Source organism: Lathyrus oleraceus, chromosome 3 (assembly GCF_024323335.1).
Source record: "Lathyrus oleraceus cultivar Zhongwan6 chromosome 3, CAAS_Psat_ZW6_1.0, whole genome shotgun sequence".
Taxonomy (NCBI): domain Eukaryota; kingdom Viridiplantae; phylum Streptophyta; class Magnoliopsida; order Fabales; family Fabaceae; genus Lathyrus; species Lathyrus oleraceus.
In genome coordinates, this window is record NC_066581.1 from 21,243,452 (window position 1) to 21,263,091 (window position 19,640).

General features: G+C 33.6%; 1 protein-coding gene and 1 non-coding gene across 3 annotated transcripts; both read left to right on the top strand.

The window, feature by feature from the left end:
* Nucleotides 1-7,033: 7,033 nt before the first annotated feature.
* Nucleotides 7,034-8,650, top strand: LOC127132194 (peptidyl-prolyl cis-trans isomerase CYP19-3). 2 transcript variants are annotated; one of them, XM_051061088.1, is made up of 2 exons: nucleotides 7,034-7,190; nucleotides 7,947-8,650. In XM_051061088.1, exon 2 carries the CDS (start codon nucleotides 7,965-7,967, stop codon nucleotides 8,490-8,492), a length of 528 nt encoding a protein of 175 aa, XP_050917045.1. In that variant the 5' UTR covers nucleotides 7,034-7,190; nucleotides 7,947-7,964; the 3' UTR covers nucleotides 8,493-8,650. The 2 variants fall into 2 exon arrangements, with proteins under 2 accessions (XP_050917045.1, XP_050917046.1); XM_051061089.1 differs by having other exon boundaries at nucleotides 7,038-7,186.
* Nucleotides 8,651-8,747: 97 nt separating this feature from the next.
* On the top strand, nucleotides 8,748-8,873 carry LOC127134268 (small nucleolar RNA U19). Its single transcript, XR_007808020.1, has one exon. It is a non-coding gene; the product is annotated as a small nucleolar RNA U19 (small nucleolar RNA).
* Nucleotides 8,874-19,640: the final 10,767 nt, after the last annotated feature.

Below are 19,640 nucleotides of genomic sequence, written 5' to 3' on the forward strand. Positions count from 1 at the left end.
ACACAATGACAATGAAAAGAACCATTGAAAAGTAAAGAAAAGAACCATTGAAAAGAAGAAGAATATTTATTGCGGAGTTTTCTCTCTGCCCACGACCTGCGGAAAACTTCTTTATTCACTTTGCAACTGTAAAATTTTGTGAATATAATATTATGAGTTCTCTCTTCTCTTCAATAAAGAATAAGAGTTATTTTCTCTATTTATAGATTTAGGTTAGCTTACCCCCAAAGCCAAAGTTCAAAACTGTAAAAGGCAAAAATAGTTAACACTACTAAAATAGGCATAAGTCGAAATCATGTGTTAAACAACATGTTTCGGCACTTCGACATACTAATACAACTTAACATACTAGACTATTCGACACATCCTTATTTTATTGGGCAGTCTGCTTCAACATAAGGAATTACAATTCAACACAAAATACATGTATTTTGATGGTAAATATATTAGAGACAAAACATCTTTTTCATAATTAGATAGTACTAGTACATAGATATTGAATGGCACCAGCGGTTTAAATTCAAGTACAGTTAGGTCATTCTTGAGTTGCCCATAAATTTCATGGCATAGCTGAAACAAGTTAAATTGCAAAGCAAATGAGACTCGAGCAATTGCAAGTAATGCCAATTAGTTATAGAAGGAGCAATTTTCATGTAAAAAATATTTAAATAAAATGTATATTGCAAAGATTTAAACATCCATATTTTTTCCTTCATCTTAACAATAGAATACAAAGATTTAAAAACAATGTGTAGCTCTGTGTTATTATTTTTTCCACGCCAAAACTTTTTTTTGCCTAAACTGTGTATAGCTTTATACTATTGTAGCTTTGCACAACTTCAAAACATGTGTAACGTTTGCAAGATTAACAATAGACAAAACTTCCTACAAAATCTGCAATAAAAGAGGAAATATATAAGAAGCCATTGAGTTATAACATGGTGAGTTCTACATTTAAAGTTTATCACAATCCATGCCATATATCAACTAGTTTTGTGTGTATCATGAGTAATGTTACTTAATTAAAATTATGAGTTATACCTTCAAAGCTTACTATAATCCATGTCATATATCAACCATTGTGTTACAAATTGTATTTCTTCAATCAATGTTAACCATTTGTTTGCCATAAAAAACAGTCATAAGTACTATAAGGACAAACTAATGTCTATGCTAATGCAAAAGGTAAAATTAAGCTTTGAAAATTCCACCTATCATAAACCATCCAAAAACAAATACTAATAAAAGTATGCCAAAAGAAAGCTTCTCATTTATTTCTCCCTATCTCATAAGTGAGAGATTGTCTTTCCTTTCTCTTGTTTTTCAATTCCTGCTAACTAAAGAATTATTTTTGGAGCTCAATGACATTGAAACCAAGCACCATCATTTCAAAAACACATTATCTAAACTATACACAATCAAGTACAAACACTAAAAAAAAGGTTCTATCTAATTGAAAGATAGAGAGAAAATGAAAGAGTGGAGATTCAAAATTCAAAGGCTAACTACATAAGAACAAATAATAAAAAATATTGTTTTTATTAAAAGTAAAAATAAATAATAAAAATAAAATCCCTAAATAAAAGTGTTTCAACCCAATTTCACATATTTTTATATTAATATTCTTCCACTAAATTGTATTTTTTTTCATATATATATTTCTGGATTTTCAGTCTATATTATATTGACACCTACAAAAAAAAACATTCAAATGAATCAAATCTTAACACAAATTGATCAAAGCACACATTACAAATATTTAAAAACCTCAAATCACATTACCATGTCATAGTAAATAAATTAGATTTAGAAACTCAGGTTTCATTACGAATTCCAGAGAAAAAGAACAAAGTTATTAATTATTATATGTTAAAAAACCCAAAAGCAACAAAGAAAAACATGTGAGTGCATCTTCCGTTAAATTCCGTTATGACTGTTTTCTATGATGTCAAAACTACGATTCTTTAGTATTTATGTATATTGGACAATATTCTCTTATTCTCTACGTACGTTTCAGCATTAAAAAACATACAAGTCTTTGGAAACATCTTTAAAAAGATTTCATACATTAAACATGCATGAAAAATCAAGTTTCATAAAAATATTGCAGGATAGGTCGACACATCTGTGTCATAGGTCGGCAAGTATATTGTAGTATTAAAGTCTATAGCTTTTGTTTCATATGATGACTCCACAGGTGATACATAGGAGGCACATGACATTGATAGATCGATCAAAAATAATACCTTTAGATGTTTGGGATGGAAAGTCAATTCAACCAGATAAAACACACTCTAACTCCTAAAGTATTTGACCCAACACGCTCTAACTCTGGAAGGAATTCACCATACTTCAAAACAAATGGATGATTAAGTTAGATATGAGAATTCTTATTATAGAGAAATATAAAAGTGTTATGGTTCTATTAAGCAAATATGAATTTTCAAAAACATATTTTTTATTACGACGACTCATTTGTCTTGGATATGCATGTAACCATCCTTTTAGGGAGGTAAATTTGTTTCAAATTGAAATTTATATTATGTTTCATTATTGCTTGTATAATCATAACATTTGATACTCATATATTTGAAGAAAGATTTTCTAATACTTTCTACGAGTCTATGAGTCTACCGTAAATAAGTTAAAATGAAATTATTAAAAAATCTAATTACATTTTAGATTTGTTGAGATATTTGCAATTTCCTTTTGGAAATAAAGAAAACTTTATTAAACTAAATAGAAATATGTACATGGTGGCCCAAAGGTCCAAACCCCAACAAGACCAAGAACTAATCCACAATTAGATTAGCAATATGTTTCCTAAGTCTAGGACTGCACCAACCTCTATAGAATAAAGTATCTATAACTATACCCTCAATGTCTAAATTATTCACATTGTTATCAAAGCTCTTATTATTTCTATGCCTCCAAATTTTATAAATTATCTCAGTCGCTGCATTACGGATAAGGCAAGCTCTTCAGCCCTTCCCCTTACCATTGCAAATCATCCACAAGTTCATCATTTCAACCTTTAGGTTCACGGTGAATGTTCATCCACAAAAGAACTTTCTTCCAAATAATACTCAACTGCGGGCAAGAGAAAAATATGTGTTCTGCTATCTCCACTTGATCGCAGAAATTACACTTGTCGTCTGCCAACATACCAAAATGCTTCAACCGCTCCTTAGTAGCCAACTTGTTATGACAAGCCAACCAAAAGACAAACAGAGCCCTAGGACACGCCATAGTTTTATGAAATAAGTACCTTTAATCAACCTTTGGGAACTCTTCTTTGATTTGCTCATAAACTCTTATACTCTCAGACTTAATTTGCATAAGATTCCAGTCAGTCATACTCTGCATAATTTCTCTTTGTTTCATAATGGATTTAATAATCCACGACAATTGCACAGTCAAAAAAGCCTTTCCTTTGAAATAGTATGTATGCATTCACTTAATCCACTAGTTATCTCTCTTGCCACAAAAATTCCAAAGAAGCTTAGCCAAGTTTGCCTTGTGCCAATCTTCTAGGGATAAAACATTTAAACCACCACTGCTCTTGGAAGTACAAATTTGTTTCCACGCCACATGAGATTTCTTCGATATCTTATCACACATCGTCCAAATGAAAGAACGACAGATGGAATCGATAGTCTAGATCACCTTCTTCAGGAACTAAAGGAATTGCATCAAATATGTAGACATAGACATGGTCATGCTATTAATAAGCTGAAGCCTCCTAGCATAACTTAGGAGTTTCGTGTTCCAATGCTTAATACTCAAGACAATTCTATCAACCAACCCCATGTAGTGATGAATGGATAATTTTTTGCTAGTAAGTGGAACACCAAGGTACCTGAACGGAAGATCCCCATCTATAATCGAAGTAATGCCAAAAATCTCCTCTTTGACATTGCTCTCCACCCCTCCATAATAAGCTCTGCATTTTGTAGGATTTACATACAGACTAGTGGCTTTAGAAAAATAATTCATCTTTTCTATAAGCAACTCAATGGACTTACAATCCCCACGAGCAAATAATAATAATTCACCAACAAAACTAACGTTAACAATCTGGAGCTTCTCACATTTAGCATGGAAGTTGAAATATGAAATCTTACTCAACTTGTACACACTTCTATGAACGTATTCCATCACATCAATAAAGAAAATAGGGGATATAGGATCCCCTTGTATGAGACCCCTCATAACTTTCATCGTTTTAGTATGCAATGTTGAATCTATATGAAACAATTGTGATTGCAACCATTAACCATCTAGTGAATTTGTTTGGAAAGCCTAACCCCTCAAGGATAATCTTCAAAGCGAACCAACCAACAACATCATAAGCTTTCTGAATATCTAATTAAAGCATACATCTTGGAGTTCCACCTTTTCTTCTATATCCATGAATCAAATCATAAGCCAAGAGAATATGGTCATGGATATTCTGCCTAGGGAAAAAAGTTGTTTGGCTTTGATTTATAATGCTAGTCATCATAACACCCATCCTACAAGTCAAAATTTTAGAGATGATCTTGTAAATTGTGGTACAGCAAGAGATGGATCCAAATTCCTTTATTGTTCTTCCTGTATTTCCTTTAGGTACAAGGGTAACCAAGGTGGAATTGATAGCAGGATACATCTTATTATTATTATTAAAGAAATCCATAATAGCTGCAATAACACCATGCTTAACAGTACTCTGAGAGGCCTTGTAGAACTCTGCTCCAAACCCATCAATATCAGGTGCTTTTAAGTCACCAATATCCATAAGGGCCCCGACAATCTCATTATCAGTAACAGGTATCTTTAGCATTCTTCTTTGATCAGTAGATAGCTGAGGTCCCTCCCTCATAGCCATAGTGTTAATCCCATCAAGATACTCATTAGCTTTACCCATAAGATTACCATAAAACTCTAGAATTTCATTCTCAATGTCTTCATGATTGGACATGAGGGTACCATCATCCTTAGTGAGGGTTGTCATATCATCGTGACCGTGTTTATCCTTGACTTGAGCATAGAAATGTCTATTATTGCCATCCCCCAACCTTAACCATTTTATTTTAGATATGTACTTGAGAACTTGCTCTTCAATCTCACTCCATTTAAGGACCTCTTCAGTGCTATTTTTATCTTCTTCAATAAGATCATGATTGTCCCTATCATGCATATCTTGAGTCTCCACCAAGTGAATTTAGCCTTCTTCGAGGAGCAAGATGCCTCTATCAGAGGTTTACTAAGATCTCTGATAGTAGCTTAAACCCTTAGCTGCTTCTTCCACAAGACAACCATAAGTTTCCCATTAAGAGGGCCCCTCCAACTATTGGTCACCTCATCATGGTAGTCTTCTACTTCAGTCACACTATTCACAAATTTGAAATGAGGCCTTCTCTTTTGTCTGTCCATCTCATGACTCTTCACATGAAGTAAAGCATGATCAGAAACACTAAGAGCCAAAATGTTAAGGGTAACATGAATGTACTTTTGAAACCAGTCCACATTAGCCAGAACATGATCAATCCTAGAGTATATAACATTCTCAATATTCTTGTTAGACCAAGTGCACTAATCACCAATACTATCCATCTCAAACAGATTGGTTCTATCCATCATGAAAATAAGGTCTTTATATTCATTTTCATGAACCATGTTTTCCCCCTTTTGTCCATAGTTTTCAAAACATTATTAAAGTCACCAATCAAGAACCAAGGGCCCTGCTGGGACAGGTGAATTTGGTCTATGTCCATCCATAACCTCCTCCCGTGTTCCAACTGATTAAGCCCATATACAAGAGTGAACCAAAATAAGAAGTTTCCACATAAATCATAGATTGTGTAATGGATATACTGCACATTGTTAGCAACTTTCCTAACCTCCATTTTATTATTATTCCACCAAATCCAAAGTCAACCATTATCATGATTATGGTAATTGTCCATAAACATGCCTTTAAGCTTAAATTTGTCTATAATCTTTGCAACCTTATCCTCCTTTACTATTGTTTCAATGATCATGACTATCATATGATTAAGATTTAGAAAACGGGAGCTAACCTATTTAATCTTAACCATTTTATTTAGCCCCCTCGCATTCCAAGACACGATCATGGCACCTTGTTTTGACATACTAAGGATCATTCAAAATCCCTAGCAGTCCAAAACCATCTTGACATTGAATATATGTACCGTCATTAACCACTCCTTTTCCATTGTCTCTTCTACTATTTGTAACCCTGGTCCATTCCTCATTCTCACTGTTTGGTTCATCATCTTTGGTCATTTCATATGGTTTGTCCTCCACCCTACTATGTTGAATGCTCATTTTCAGCCTCCATTCCTTACTAGGTTTCACTTGTTTATCACAATTGTGTCCAACTTTCTCACATTTTGTACAGTATAGAGGTCTCCACTCATATTCAATAGATTGCTTCATACGCTTGCCCTTTGAATCTTTAAGGGTTATCTCCTTCTTCAACTCTTAAGTGATATCAACTTCGACTAAGATACGAGCATACAATACTTCGAGCTTGTTTGTCGTGCATTCATCTATAACAAAGCGGTGTACCAATAACCTTTCCAATCTTGCTTAGACTGCAAACTTCCCATAAGTGTAGAGGCAATTGAGATGACAACATATAAAATATTTTGATATATTATTTTATCAAAAGACTAATTAAAATGTAATATATTTTATATATGAAATACTATTTTATTATATTTAATGACGTTACCATCAAATTCGATATAGTTATTCTCGGTGTTGTTTCTCTCATTCTGGTATGATTTCAATTCATATTCTACCATTCAAAGCAGCAAAATATTTGTCCGGATCATAGGATCTAAATTAAACCATCATTTTGAACATGGACCTTCCATCCAAATTGTTATTTTTTAAAATTCAAACATGGTTTGAATTCTAGAATACATATGCCTCAAAAACACATTCCGTATTCTTAAATTCAAAGGACATTTCTGTCAATTCCAAAAATTTCTAAAAAAGTACTATTAGGGGGTGGGAAAAGAAAACGACTTTGATTTAGGGCCACAAACACATGTTCTATTATAAAAAGCCCAGCCACAGAAATACCAAACCCTAAACCCTAACTTCCTATCTATTTATTTCACTACCGCCCCACTCACATTTCACATCTCCTTCTTCATCGTCATCTTCCTCACTCGTAGGTATCTCATTCATCTCTCATTTTCTGCTCCATTTTATTTTTCTCATAGTTTAAATCTGCACATTTCGAAGACTTGCGAGCTTCAATGATAGCTCTTGAGTTCAAAACATGTGCAAAATCAAGTATCATTTTATCTGAAATCCGATCTTGTTGTTTTCTCATCCTCAGGATCTACTGTGAAATGATAACATTTACTCAATTAATTCAATTGATTTACAATCGCTATCATTTATTTGTTCTTGTGTTCAGGGTTTTACAAATTAGGTTTTCATGAATCTGTCATATAATTGATTCAATTCAATCTGATTAATTTATTAAGTATTAACTGTGCTTAGGACGGTCTTGTGCTGATTAGTTCATACATCAGTGCATAACAAATGCCTAAGCTACATCAATCGTTGCCACTGTGATTTTTGTTGCTGTTTCAATCATTTATATGTGAACAACACTTATTCATGGAGGCATACATTTTTAATCCCCATAATCATTGAAACCCTTTTTAGGTTTTCTGAATTTATAACACTTTCAGGTTTTCTGAATTTGAATTAGTCTGTATTAGTTTTCAGTTTATTTATTTAATAGTTTTCATATACTGTTTATATCTAATTGAACTAATTTACAGTACTAGTATAGTTTATATGTGAAATTTTCATGTACTAGTATAGTTTTGTATTAAGAATTAATAATGCCTAATTTACAGGTTTTTAATCATATCCAATAATGATTATGATATTGATTTTTCACTTTGCTCTATTAGGATAAATTTGTGCCCACCATGTCGAAGAATCCTAAGGTTTTCTTTGATATTCTTATTGGAAAAGCCAAAGCTGGGAGGGTAGTAATGGAGCTTTTTGCTGATGCTACTCCTAAAACAGCTGAAAACTTTAGAGCTCTATGCACCGGTGAAAAGGGAATTGGACAATTAGGGAAGCCTTTGCATTTTAAAGGTTCTGGATTTCATCGGATAATTCCAGATTTTATGTGTCAAGGAGGTGATTTTACAAGAGGGAATGGGACTGGAGGAGAGTCGATTTATGGGTCTAAATTTGCGGATGAGAATTTCAGTTTGAAACATACTGGGCCTGGTATTCTTTCCATGGCAAATTCTGGACCTAATACGAATGGTTCCCAGTTCTTTATTTGTACTGCTAAGACTCAGTGGCTTGATGGAAAGCATGTTGTGTTTGGTAAAGTTGTGGATGGGTATAGTGTGGTTCAGGAGATGGAGAAAGTTGGTTCGCAAAATGGTAGGACCTCAGAACCTGTTGTGATTGAAGATTGTGGACAAGTTAAAACTGAATGATAATTTTGCAACATTGTTATAGTTATGTTGTAACTTTTTCTGTTTTCATTGTAAATTACCTTGCAATAAGTTAAGATGGTTTGTGTTTCAAACCTGCTTATAGGTTTGGAGACAATGCTCTTTTTCTTTTATAAAATGCATTGCTCAGGCCTTTTGTTTGTCTTCGATGTTAGAAGGTGTTTGTTTAGCTTAATAGTTGAATGTGATTTAGTAGTTAATGCCCTTTGAGTAGTTACATAAAAATAATCATTTTTATGTTAACTTAGTTATGGGGCAAATATTAATTGAAATCTAATGTTTATTAGATTTCTTTCAAAGATAGGCTTTATTGAAAGGACTGTTTGTTTTCTAGTATCTGTCCTCAAGTAGCCTTTCACATTTGTAATTTTAGTTAAATGTATTTTATTTTATCTTATGCTTTTATGCTTTTGAATACCCTAAATGTGTGTCTTGGAAAGAAACAGTTTGATCAAGTTAGAAATTAAATAATTGTGTAATCATTCTACAATTTTATTTTTGAAATAATTTAACGTAATGCTGTTTTTTCCAATAAACATGACTAAATTTTGATGATTATGGAAGTCTTGGTCACTGTGATTAATTCTCTCCTACATCGGTGCCTGTTTACTCTTTCTCCTAAAACATAACTGATGCTATTAAAGCATCCCTCTCACTTGTTTAGTTTTTTTCCTAAAACTTTAGTTACCTAAGTATTGGAAAGGTAAAGTGACCAAATTATTGATACTTACTACAGATTCATTCCAAAGTAGTTTAAATCAATGAAGAAAAATCTTTGAAGTTGGTACTTAATATGTTAGGGATGCTAAATCTTTTAGGGAAACCCGTTTCTTACCGAATAAAAGCTAAATGCCTAATTATGTTGTGTAGTACTACTCCCTTTGTGCCATATTATTTGATTCGTACATGATCTGTATATAGATCATGTTGTGTAGTACTTCAGATTCATTCAGATACATTAATTAGTTAATGAATCTAAATAGATGTTATAATATGGGATAGAGGGAAGTAGCAAATTATAAAAGTTTCAACCAAGTCCACCTAAGTATAGAATCAAGTGTTGCAAGTTATCGACCTTACAACCGTGTAAAAGGAGCTTGCTTACCTTTTTAGTGGTGCAGATCTTGTCCTCAGTTTTTTAAATTGGTTTCTGTAAATTCATTGATTGGAATGGTATTATGCATTTTACCATATTATTTTACTTCTCAAGTTTGTGAAGCATGAATTCATGTACCATATTATTTTACTTCTCAAGTTTGTGAAACATGAATTCATGTAAATTGATTAGAAACAAGATTGCATGCTTAGTTGCAAAAAATCGATTTAAAACGGCAAAACGATTGCAACAAAAAAGAGCTTCTTAAGCATGCGTATGTGTGTTCCAGAATGGAAAATTAATAACAGTCTTGAAGCAACTCAAGAGCTTCTTAAGCATACCTCTGACTTTTTGATGATGTCGGTCGAATCTCGCCAACTAAATGCAGCGTCCAGCATCTAAATGGTCATGGTTTCACAATTGTATGTAACTCGCTTGTTGGAACATATGTATTTGACATTCTTGACATCCTTTACGTACTCAAAACAATTCTTTTGCACGGTAGGCCATAAATACTTTGTCGAAATGATAACCACGGTAGGCCATAAATACTTTGTCGAAATGATAACCATTTCATTTTTGTCATTTGATGGGTGCCACAAGCTTCACTATGGACATTTGAAACTGCCAAGATACCTTCAGGGGTCTTTTTGAGTAGTTCGTTCCTTATGATAACATAACTTAGAGACCTGTATTTGATTGGTCGATCCCGTTGGATTTTCTAGATATTCAACTATTGGTCTTCGCCAATAAGTATCTCTAAAATCATTAATGACAAAGATCTCTAAATTTTTAGGATCTGCAGATCCCAATTTTGTCATCAACAAATCTAAAGGAGATAACCTCGTTAATTTTACTCTTCCTCCAACCTCAATTAATTCTTCTAACTTTTCCTTAGTTAATTCATTCGCTTCTTGATTTTCGAGTTAAGGGACATGTTGAATATCAACATAATCGAAACACTTAATTAGTCGGTTTACTATAATAAAGTACATTATCAAATTCTCCTTAATACGCCTATACTCTTTTGTAATTTACTTAACAACCAACTCAGAGTCTCCCCTAATCTTGACTCTTCTTGCTCGCAAAATTCAACAAAATTTTAAGGTCAGCTATCAAAGCCTCATATTCAGGCTCATTATTCGAGCAAGAGTAGTCAATTTTGTACTTAAACTTCTTCAGAATCTTATTAGGAGAAATTACTAAGATTCTAATGTCAGTCCCATTTTCATGGCTAGAACCGTCGAAGTCTAATTTCCAAGGTTCTAGTTCCAAATAATTTTGAGATATCTTGACTGTCGCATGATCTACGATGAAGTCGGCGAGCACATGCCCCTTCATTGCCTTTAAAGGAATATATGTCAGGGAATATTTAGTTAAGGCAAGATCCCATTTTTCAATTTGACTATGCAGAATTGGATTAGATAACATATGCTTAATGATATCGAAATGCGGAGAGACGTAAACATCAATGGGTTTTACATTAAGCTTTAACTTCATACAGGAGAAATACAAAGAAAGACGCATCTTTTCTATGAGACTATACCTAGTTTCTGCGTCATTCAAGACTCGACTAAGGTAATAGGTGGCCCTTTCGACGCCATTATCATCCTCTTGTGCTAACATGCTCTTTATGGTCGAGTATGAGGCAAAAATATACAATCTCATGGACTTATTTTTAACAGAAGGAGACAATATCGGAGGGTGCATCGTGTACTCCTTTATTTCGTCAAAAACCTTTTGATGCTCTTGCTGCCACTTGAACTCTTCCTTTTTCAGGCGAAGTAACAATGTGAGCGCTCGAGTCTTGCCACTAAGGTTTGAAATAAACCTCCTTAAAAAGTTGAACTTCCCCAATAAAGATTGGAGCTCTTTCTTGGTCGAATGAGGTTGAGTCTCCATGATGGCTTTAGTCTTATTTTGGTTTATCTCAATCCCCTTTTTTGGACAACGAAACCAAGTAAATCTCTAGTTTGCACACAAAAAGCGCACTTGAGAGGATTCATCTTCAGCCCGTATTTTCTCATTCTTTCAAATGAATGTAGAAAACGGTAAATAAGATCATTTCCCGACACAGACTTAATGACTATACCCATCAATGTATATTTGCATAAATTGAAGGTGAGAATACTATAGACATGAAGAGGGGGTTGAATTGTGTATGTTGAAATTTACTTCTTTTTCTTAAACCTGTTTATAACCTGAGATGTCAAGTTCAGATTCTGATCCAAGTAAGAGTCTGGATCAGATCAGAGTCTGACTTCAGATTTTGTTGCAAATCGGAATGTAAATGCAAAAGTAAATAGAGAGACATATAATAGATCATGGTTCCTCTCAAACTAAGAGTAGTCTAGTCCCCTTGCATCACAAGAGATTTTTATTATAATCACTTAGATTGTAATTTGCTCAGTCAAACTAGAAAGAGATTTCTACTCAGGCCCTCAAGCAAGAGACTTCATTTCCTGAGCAACCCGTTCAGGACTTCCTGCTTAATCCCATGGAAATAGACTTCTGCTCTTCCCTCAAGCATGAGAGTTTAATGTTCAATCAATCCTTGAAAGAGACTTTTTCTCTGTCCATAAGCATGAGACTTCAATGCTCAATCTATCCAGAAAGAGACTTCTTTGCTCAAGCACCCAACAAGATACTTCTTTACTCAATCTAACAGAAAGAGACTTACTCTGAGCATAACGACTACAATCTTCAAATTCGCTTAACAAAAGAGTCTGGTATTAAACTTGTGTTTATGTGTGTGCTTCTTAGTTAAGCAGATACAAAAAGGTTACATATTGTTGAGCGGAATATAAGTTGATTGCTCCTAAGTGTAAAAGATTGAAGTTTTCAATCTTCTTCTCTTCAAGTACATATTTCCTTCTTTGTTGTGCCTTTCTGTTTTGGTGATCTTTTTGACCATTTTCACGCAACTCTCACACACTTAACCCTTATGGTTATATTTTCCATTTAATGTGAGTTTCTTTTATTTGCATTTTCTATATAAACATAGTCTCTCTCTATCAACCAATATTATGAACTAGTATCACTTCTTTGTGAACACAGTCACATATTCTTCAATCCCATTCATTTTTGGTCAAAGACTTTCAGTGTTTTCAATCTTCTTCTTATATAGATGATGGGAATATATTCGTTGAAGATTGAAACTGCCAATGATACAAGTAGTCGTTGAGGGTCTTTACATAGAACACATGAAGTGTACTTTAAACTCAACTAGCATAAGGACGTTGAGAGGGGCAGAGTAGAGTTCAGTGCAGTTGAAGAGATCAGGGCCTGAAAAAATACTTTATCTTGATTTGACATAAAGTAGTGCACCGTTGTCATGTGTTCTTCTTTAGATAACTTCTGACTGGAGACTTCTTGTAGACGTTTGTTGAAGCTTGATCTGATTCATTGTTATATTTATACTTAACTTATTGAATTCGAGGATTTTTATAGAATTAATTAAAAAAATGATCAAAAGTTAAAGTATGTCTTCAGAACCTAGTTGGAATGATACTTCAGAGTCTTGGATTCAAAGGTTCTAAACTTGCCTTATATCAGAGTCTTGATCAGAACTAATTTGGATGAAGACTTTCAAAGTTGTTGACTTGATATGGACAATAATCCTTTGAAGCATGATCTTCAGAACTGCTAATGACGCTTGTTAGGAAGTTGAAGAGTCATTCCTTATGATAGAGTCTGCTTGCTTCAAATTGCTCCAGTCTTCAGAACCTTTTTTATCATTGAATAAGGTTGGTCATCTGAAAGACTTGAGTTGACTCTTCAGAGTTTGAAGGCTTTAGTTTGATTCTGCATATTCAGAAAAATCTTGCCTCTCTTTAAAGATTCTTCTATGTGATTAACTTGATTTATATCAATGTTAATTTCTTTTGATCATGCACACTAGAATAACCATCAGTAAACTTTATTATTCTTTAAATACTTTGTTATCATCAAAACCTTTTAAGGGCATGAACAAATATTGTTCCAACAATCTCCCTTTTTTGATGATGACAAACAAATGTATTTAAGAATAATGGTTGATGATATAGTTAACACAATCTAACATCAGAGGCTAATGTTTGTAAGCTCCTCTTAAGTTAGACAGCCCATTAAGGTGAGGTTTGTAAACTCCCTCTAAGTATGATAGACCATTAAGACGAGGTTTATAAGCTCTTATTAACTCATTATCTATGTTAATTATATCCTTTGATTTTAATCAACAAATTCTAACATCAGGGTCTGATGTTTGTAAGCTCCCCATGAGTTTGACAGACCATAAGTTGAGGTTTGTGAGTTCTTCCTTTTGTCTGACAGTTCATTAAGGTAAGATTTGTAAACTTTTTATTAACTCTTTGTCTTTGTTTAATTAAAATTAGTTATTTAAGCTTAATAAGATAAACTACTCAAATATATAAATAACACAAAGCTTATAAATCATAAGCCGTTTTGGCAGAAACTGCTTTATTCAAGTTCTGATGCTTCAGTCTCTTCTTAAATACTCTATTCATTTTCTCTCCCTTTGGCATTATCAAAAGATTTGAAAAAAAAGAAGAACAATAAAACTTAAAAAGAAAATTTAAAACAGTTTAAATGCACCGAATTTTGAAAGAGTTGGAAATATTGAAATATTTGAAACAATTTAATAATTATGACAACAAATGAAAAATCTGACACCAATTGAAAATTTGAAACTATTAAAACTTTTTCAAAAACAGAAGATAATTTAACATAATTTAAAGCTTTTTCAAGAATATGAAAGAATTTATTTACTTCTTATGTTAAATCACTACCGTTTCAGTTTTCAAGGAGTAATTATGATCCAGTATGGCATGCTTAATTAGTGATTGGCTTTGAGAATTTCAAGATCAGAATCTTAAACACACAAAGTGTTTGATATTTCGAAATTTTGTTATAAAATCACATGTTCAAGCCAAAACACAAATCCTCATTCACTCAACATACGTCTGTTTCAATATGAACACAACTTTTAAATAATTTACTCCTCATATTATTTCAAAGGCTCCTCTAGTCTCTGATGCAACTTCTAATGAGAAGGTCATACCCTCTGAAGGAATTTGTCCAACCTCTCTTCCTCAGGAACTGAAGCCACAAAAGAAGATTAATAGGAAGAAAAATAAGTCCAAAAGAATAAGAAGATTAAGAGAAGTGTTTCATTTTGGTTCAGATGAAGAAGAGGAATTGGATTTAGAATATGGAAACTTTTTCTATGCTTGGAGACCTAGAGATGATTACGATTAATGTTATAAACATATTTTTGTAATCATTCCCTTATTTCAATGTAGTTCTTTTCCCTTTTTAGGTTTCATACCATCCTTTTAATCTTAGTTTATTCCTTTACTACAAATTGATTTAAGAAATCCAGAATTCATTAAGAAAACAAAACACAACACTCTTAACTTGATATTTCTTTTTCATTTGATTCATTTGATACATCCTATTAACCACATAAATTTATTTGGTTATACAATTAGAGGCTAAGAAAGAATACATCAAATTTACCTAAGAATCTGAACATACAAGTTTTAAGCAAAAATTGAAACAAATGACTCGAAACAAGAAATAAAAACTATGCACAAAAGAGAAACTAAAAATTCTCTAAGAGCAAGTTGCAAAATTGGAAAAGAAAAGGAAATGAATATAATTTTTTTTAAAAAGAATCAAACAAAAGCAGCTTAGAAAGACTGCCGAAGTCTAGTGGAAGAAGAAGAAAGAGATGAAGATGAACTTTCCTTAAGTCCAACATGATCTTCACCAACAACTTTTCAGCCCAAGATTAAATGAAACTTCATCCAGACATACAATTGTTCCTTGTAGAGAGACGTGTTCATCCAGAACCCGTTCAGAAGGAATGAAATACCATTTTCTCTCAAGGAGAGATAATGTTATCTTTGCTCCTCATTAACATACATTAGACATTTTACATTTTATCCTTCAAGATCAGAAAGTCTACTTTTATAAATGTTGTTCTTTCTCTTTCCGTTAAAAAGGATTGTACCATCTTTCTGACTGACAGCCTTACACGACGTTTGATTAAAGATGATAGCATAACCATTATCACTAAGTTGACTAATAAACAATAGGTTATGCATCAGACCATCAACTAAAAGAACATTAGTAATATACAAAAGTTTACTGTTACCAATAGTTCTAGAGCGAATGATCATTCCTTTCTGGTTTCCTCCAAAACCAACGAAGCCTCCAAGCTTAAGTTCCAAATCTTGGAACATAAACCTTATGTCCGTCATGTGTCGCAAGCATCCATTGTCCGGGTACCATGACTGGTGTTTTAGCGGAGTTGTTAAGGATGTCAGCAACATAAATTATTTTATCCTTAGGTACCCACTTTCTGGGTCCTCTCTTGTTAGTTTTCCCAGAGTTTCTTACAACTTTGGATCTTTTAGCAAAAGGATAATCATGAGAGATTTGTGCATGATACTTAGGTTTCAAAACAAAGTTCTTATCCTTTGTATGCTTCTATGTGTGTACAGAAGTATCAAGCCCAATGCCAGGAAGCACGAAATGCACATAGAGAGGTTTTGGTTTTACCTTCTGACTTTCATCAGGTTTTATAAATTTTGTACAACCTAAACCTTTCTTGTCATATTTACTAACTCCATAGATCAAGGAAGACATTTTGCTTCTATCTATGATTTTAGCCAGAAAGTACTAGAATGTTCTGTCATATTTAATGACAAAATAAGTACCAGAAGCTTCTGAGCTTATTTCCTCCTCTAGTTTTGAAATTTTGCTTTTCAAAGTAGTCATTACTTTATAAAGAAAATACGTTTTCATTTAGAGAGGAAATATCTTTCTCAATCTCTCTCCGAGTTTCAGAAGAAAATACTTGGACTTGTTTAAGGTCCTTGTATTTACTCTGAAGACTCTAATACTTTTCCAGCATTTCAGAGAGACATGATTCAATATCAGAACGATATAGGTTAGAAAATACCACTTCAGAATCGGAGTCGAATTCTGATTCTGATAATACCTTGTCTTCTGGTTCTTCAGAACTTGTGGGATCCTCTGTAGTTGCCATAAGTGCAACGTTGGATTTTTCTTCGTCAGAATCTTCTTCTTCAGATTCTGAGTCATCCCAAGTAACCATCAGCCTCTTCATGACTTTAGAGGAATTCATCTTGGGCCTTCTTTCCCTTTTCAGCTTAGGACAATCATTTTTGTAGTGGCATGGCTCCTTCCACTTGAAGCAAATAACTTCATTTCCAGGACCTTGCTTCTTCTGTCCAAACAAAGAATCGAAGCGACCAGGAGTCCTTCTGACGCCTCTGAATTTTCCTTGACCATTTTTCTTGTGTTTCTAGAGTCTGTTGACTCTCTTTGAGATTATTGACAGCTCATCATCATCTTCTGAGTCTTCATCAGATCCTTCTGATTCTTCCTCATCTTGATAGGCTCTTGTCTTCTCAGGCTTGGATTTTATAGCAACTTAAAGAACTAACAAGTTCTTCAAGACTGATCCTGTTGAGATCCTTTGCCAGCTTCAAGGCAGTTACCGTAGGTCTCCATTTTTTGGGAAGACTTCTGATAATTTTCTTGACATGATTAGTTGTAGAGTATCCTTTGTCCAGAACTTTAAGTCCTGCAACAAGCATCTGAAACCTTGAAAACATAATCACAATTGTTTCATCATCTTCCATTTTGAATGCCTCGTATTTCTGGATTAATGCAAATGCCCTTGTCTCCTTTACTTGAGCATTTCCCTCATGAGTCATCCTAAGAGAGTCAAAAATAGATTTGGCAGAATCCCTATTTGTTATCTTCGCATACTCCCTATAAGAGATAACATTAAGCAATAAAGTTTTGGCCTTATGATGATTTTTGAAATTTTTCTTCTGTTGATCAGTCATAGCACTTCTTGCTATAGTATTTCCTTCAGCATTTATTGATTGAACGTAGCCATCGACTACAAGATCCCAAAGTTCAACATCATAACCAAGAAAGAAAATTTACATTCTATCTTTCCAATAGTCAAATTTCTCACCATAAAAGATTGGTGGTTTTGCATTGTAATGATCTCTTTCATTATTATTAAAAACGTTAACAACGACCATTGTTTCTCACACAAACTGGATCGATACTGAACACTATGAGGTGTTGACAAATCTTTTATCAGAATTAGAATCAGAGCTCTACACTAGTTGAAGGTGTGAAAAACATAAGAAAATAGGGTTTGAATTGGGTTTTACAAGCGAAAGCTTTTTCCGAAATAAGAACACCACTAATAAGTTACTAACAAAGAGATAAAAACACAAGTATTGTTATTTTGGTTCGCTTGAAACTCAAAGCTAATCCAGTTCACCCACCAAGGTAATTTTGCCTTATACACAAGGACTTAATCCACAATAATCAACATATTATAATAATCACAAAGAATAGCCTTATTTATCTTCTCAAGGATCCAACTATACCTTAGTCTCCTTAAGGACTCACAAATAACAACCTTCTTTGTCTTCTCAAGGATAACCTCCTTAAGGAATCAAACAAGATGCTTCTATGCAAACGGATTTTACACAAATGAATAACAAACACTTAAAGAAAAACTATATACAAAAGAATGGTAACTTTTTACAAATAAATAGATTTGTCAAAATATTGTATGTGCGACATTTTTCTTCAAGTCTCAAAGTCTTACATATATAACATAAGCATAAGATCGTTGGAGGGTAAAATGGGGAAAAGTCGTTTGAGCAATTTTCCATTGTTAGATGGGAAAGGAGTGATACTGCGTATTGTCCTTCACCCACAAAATCAATGACATGTGTGATGTATAGTATTGTCCTTACCCGCGAAATCAGGTAGTGGAAAGGATGTTCGATTTGTACTATGTACTATTTGATCATGTTCCCATTTTGATCTTATCTTCAAGTTATGGCTTCTGATGAAAGTTGATGAAGCATGAAATGAAGAAACATAAAGATGGATTCAGAAACTTCAGAATCTTTGGTCAGAACTTTGACAACGTCAGTAGTCTGGCTTGAGATCTTCAGAGTCTTCAGAATCTTCAGAGTCTTTAAAATCTTCAGTCAAAACCTTGATAACTTCAATTTTCTGGCTTGAGGTCTTCAGAATCTTTAGCTACATAACACAACTTCAAAGGCATGCCATTCTTCAGAAGTTTAATGATTAGAGTCACGTCCAGAAGCATGAACTGAGAGAATATTGCAGCAGGAACATAATGTCTCCTCAGAAGCTTCTCAGGAGTGAATCATGTTGGTGTAAGCCCTAGAGGCCAATACATTTTGGTACTTGTATCGAATAATAAAAGGCATTCTCTTTATTATGGTTGATTAATAAAGTCCCTGGAATAGATAGTCCGTTTAATGTATTAAGTGTGACTTAATCATGAGAACACATTAAACATAAGGACACTATTCCTAAAGTATCCGTAGTCGAGCTTTAGTGTGAAGTGGGATAACATTAAAGCATTAAGACTATTATGTTTGTAGACTGATGATCACATCTCATGGATCATGGATAAAGAGTTATCAAGTCTTAAACATAGGTATGAATATTAGGAGTAATATTTATACCGGATTGACCCGCTATGAGAATACTATATAGAACGTTATGCAAAGTGTCATAAGTTATTCTCATGGTGATAATAGTGTATTCCACTCTTCGACCTGAAACCACTATGGATCCTAGATGTAGAGTCGAGTGCTTTATTGCTGATCCAACGTTGTCCGTAACTGGATAACCATAAAGACAGTTGATGGGTACTCCACAAAGCATGCTGAGGGACATGAGTGACCTAGATGGAATTTGCCCATCCTGCATAACAGGATAAATGTCTATGGGCCCAATATTGAACTGGACAAGGATGACACGGTCTATGCCTTGTGTTCAATATAGACATAAGGGCAAAAGGGTAATTATACACATAATTATTATCACAGATGGTTTTGTCAGATCACTTGACATTTTCGTGTCTTGGGTAGCAGTGATGTGTTGCTAGATACCGCTCACTGTTTATTATATTAAATGCGTGATTTAATATA

Coding starts and splice junctions, on each gene's coding strand:
- LOC127132194 (XM_051061088.1), top strand. CDS start 7,965: ATGTCGAAGAATCCTAAGGTTTTCTTTGATATTCTTATTGGAAAAGCC.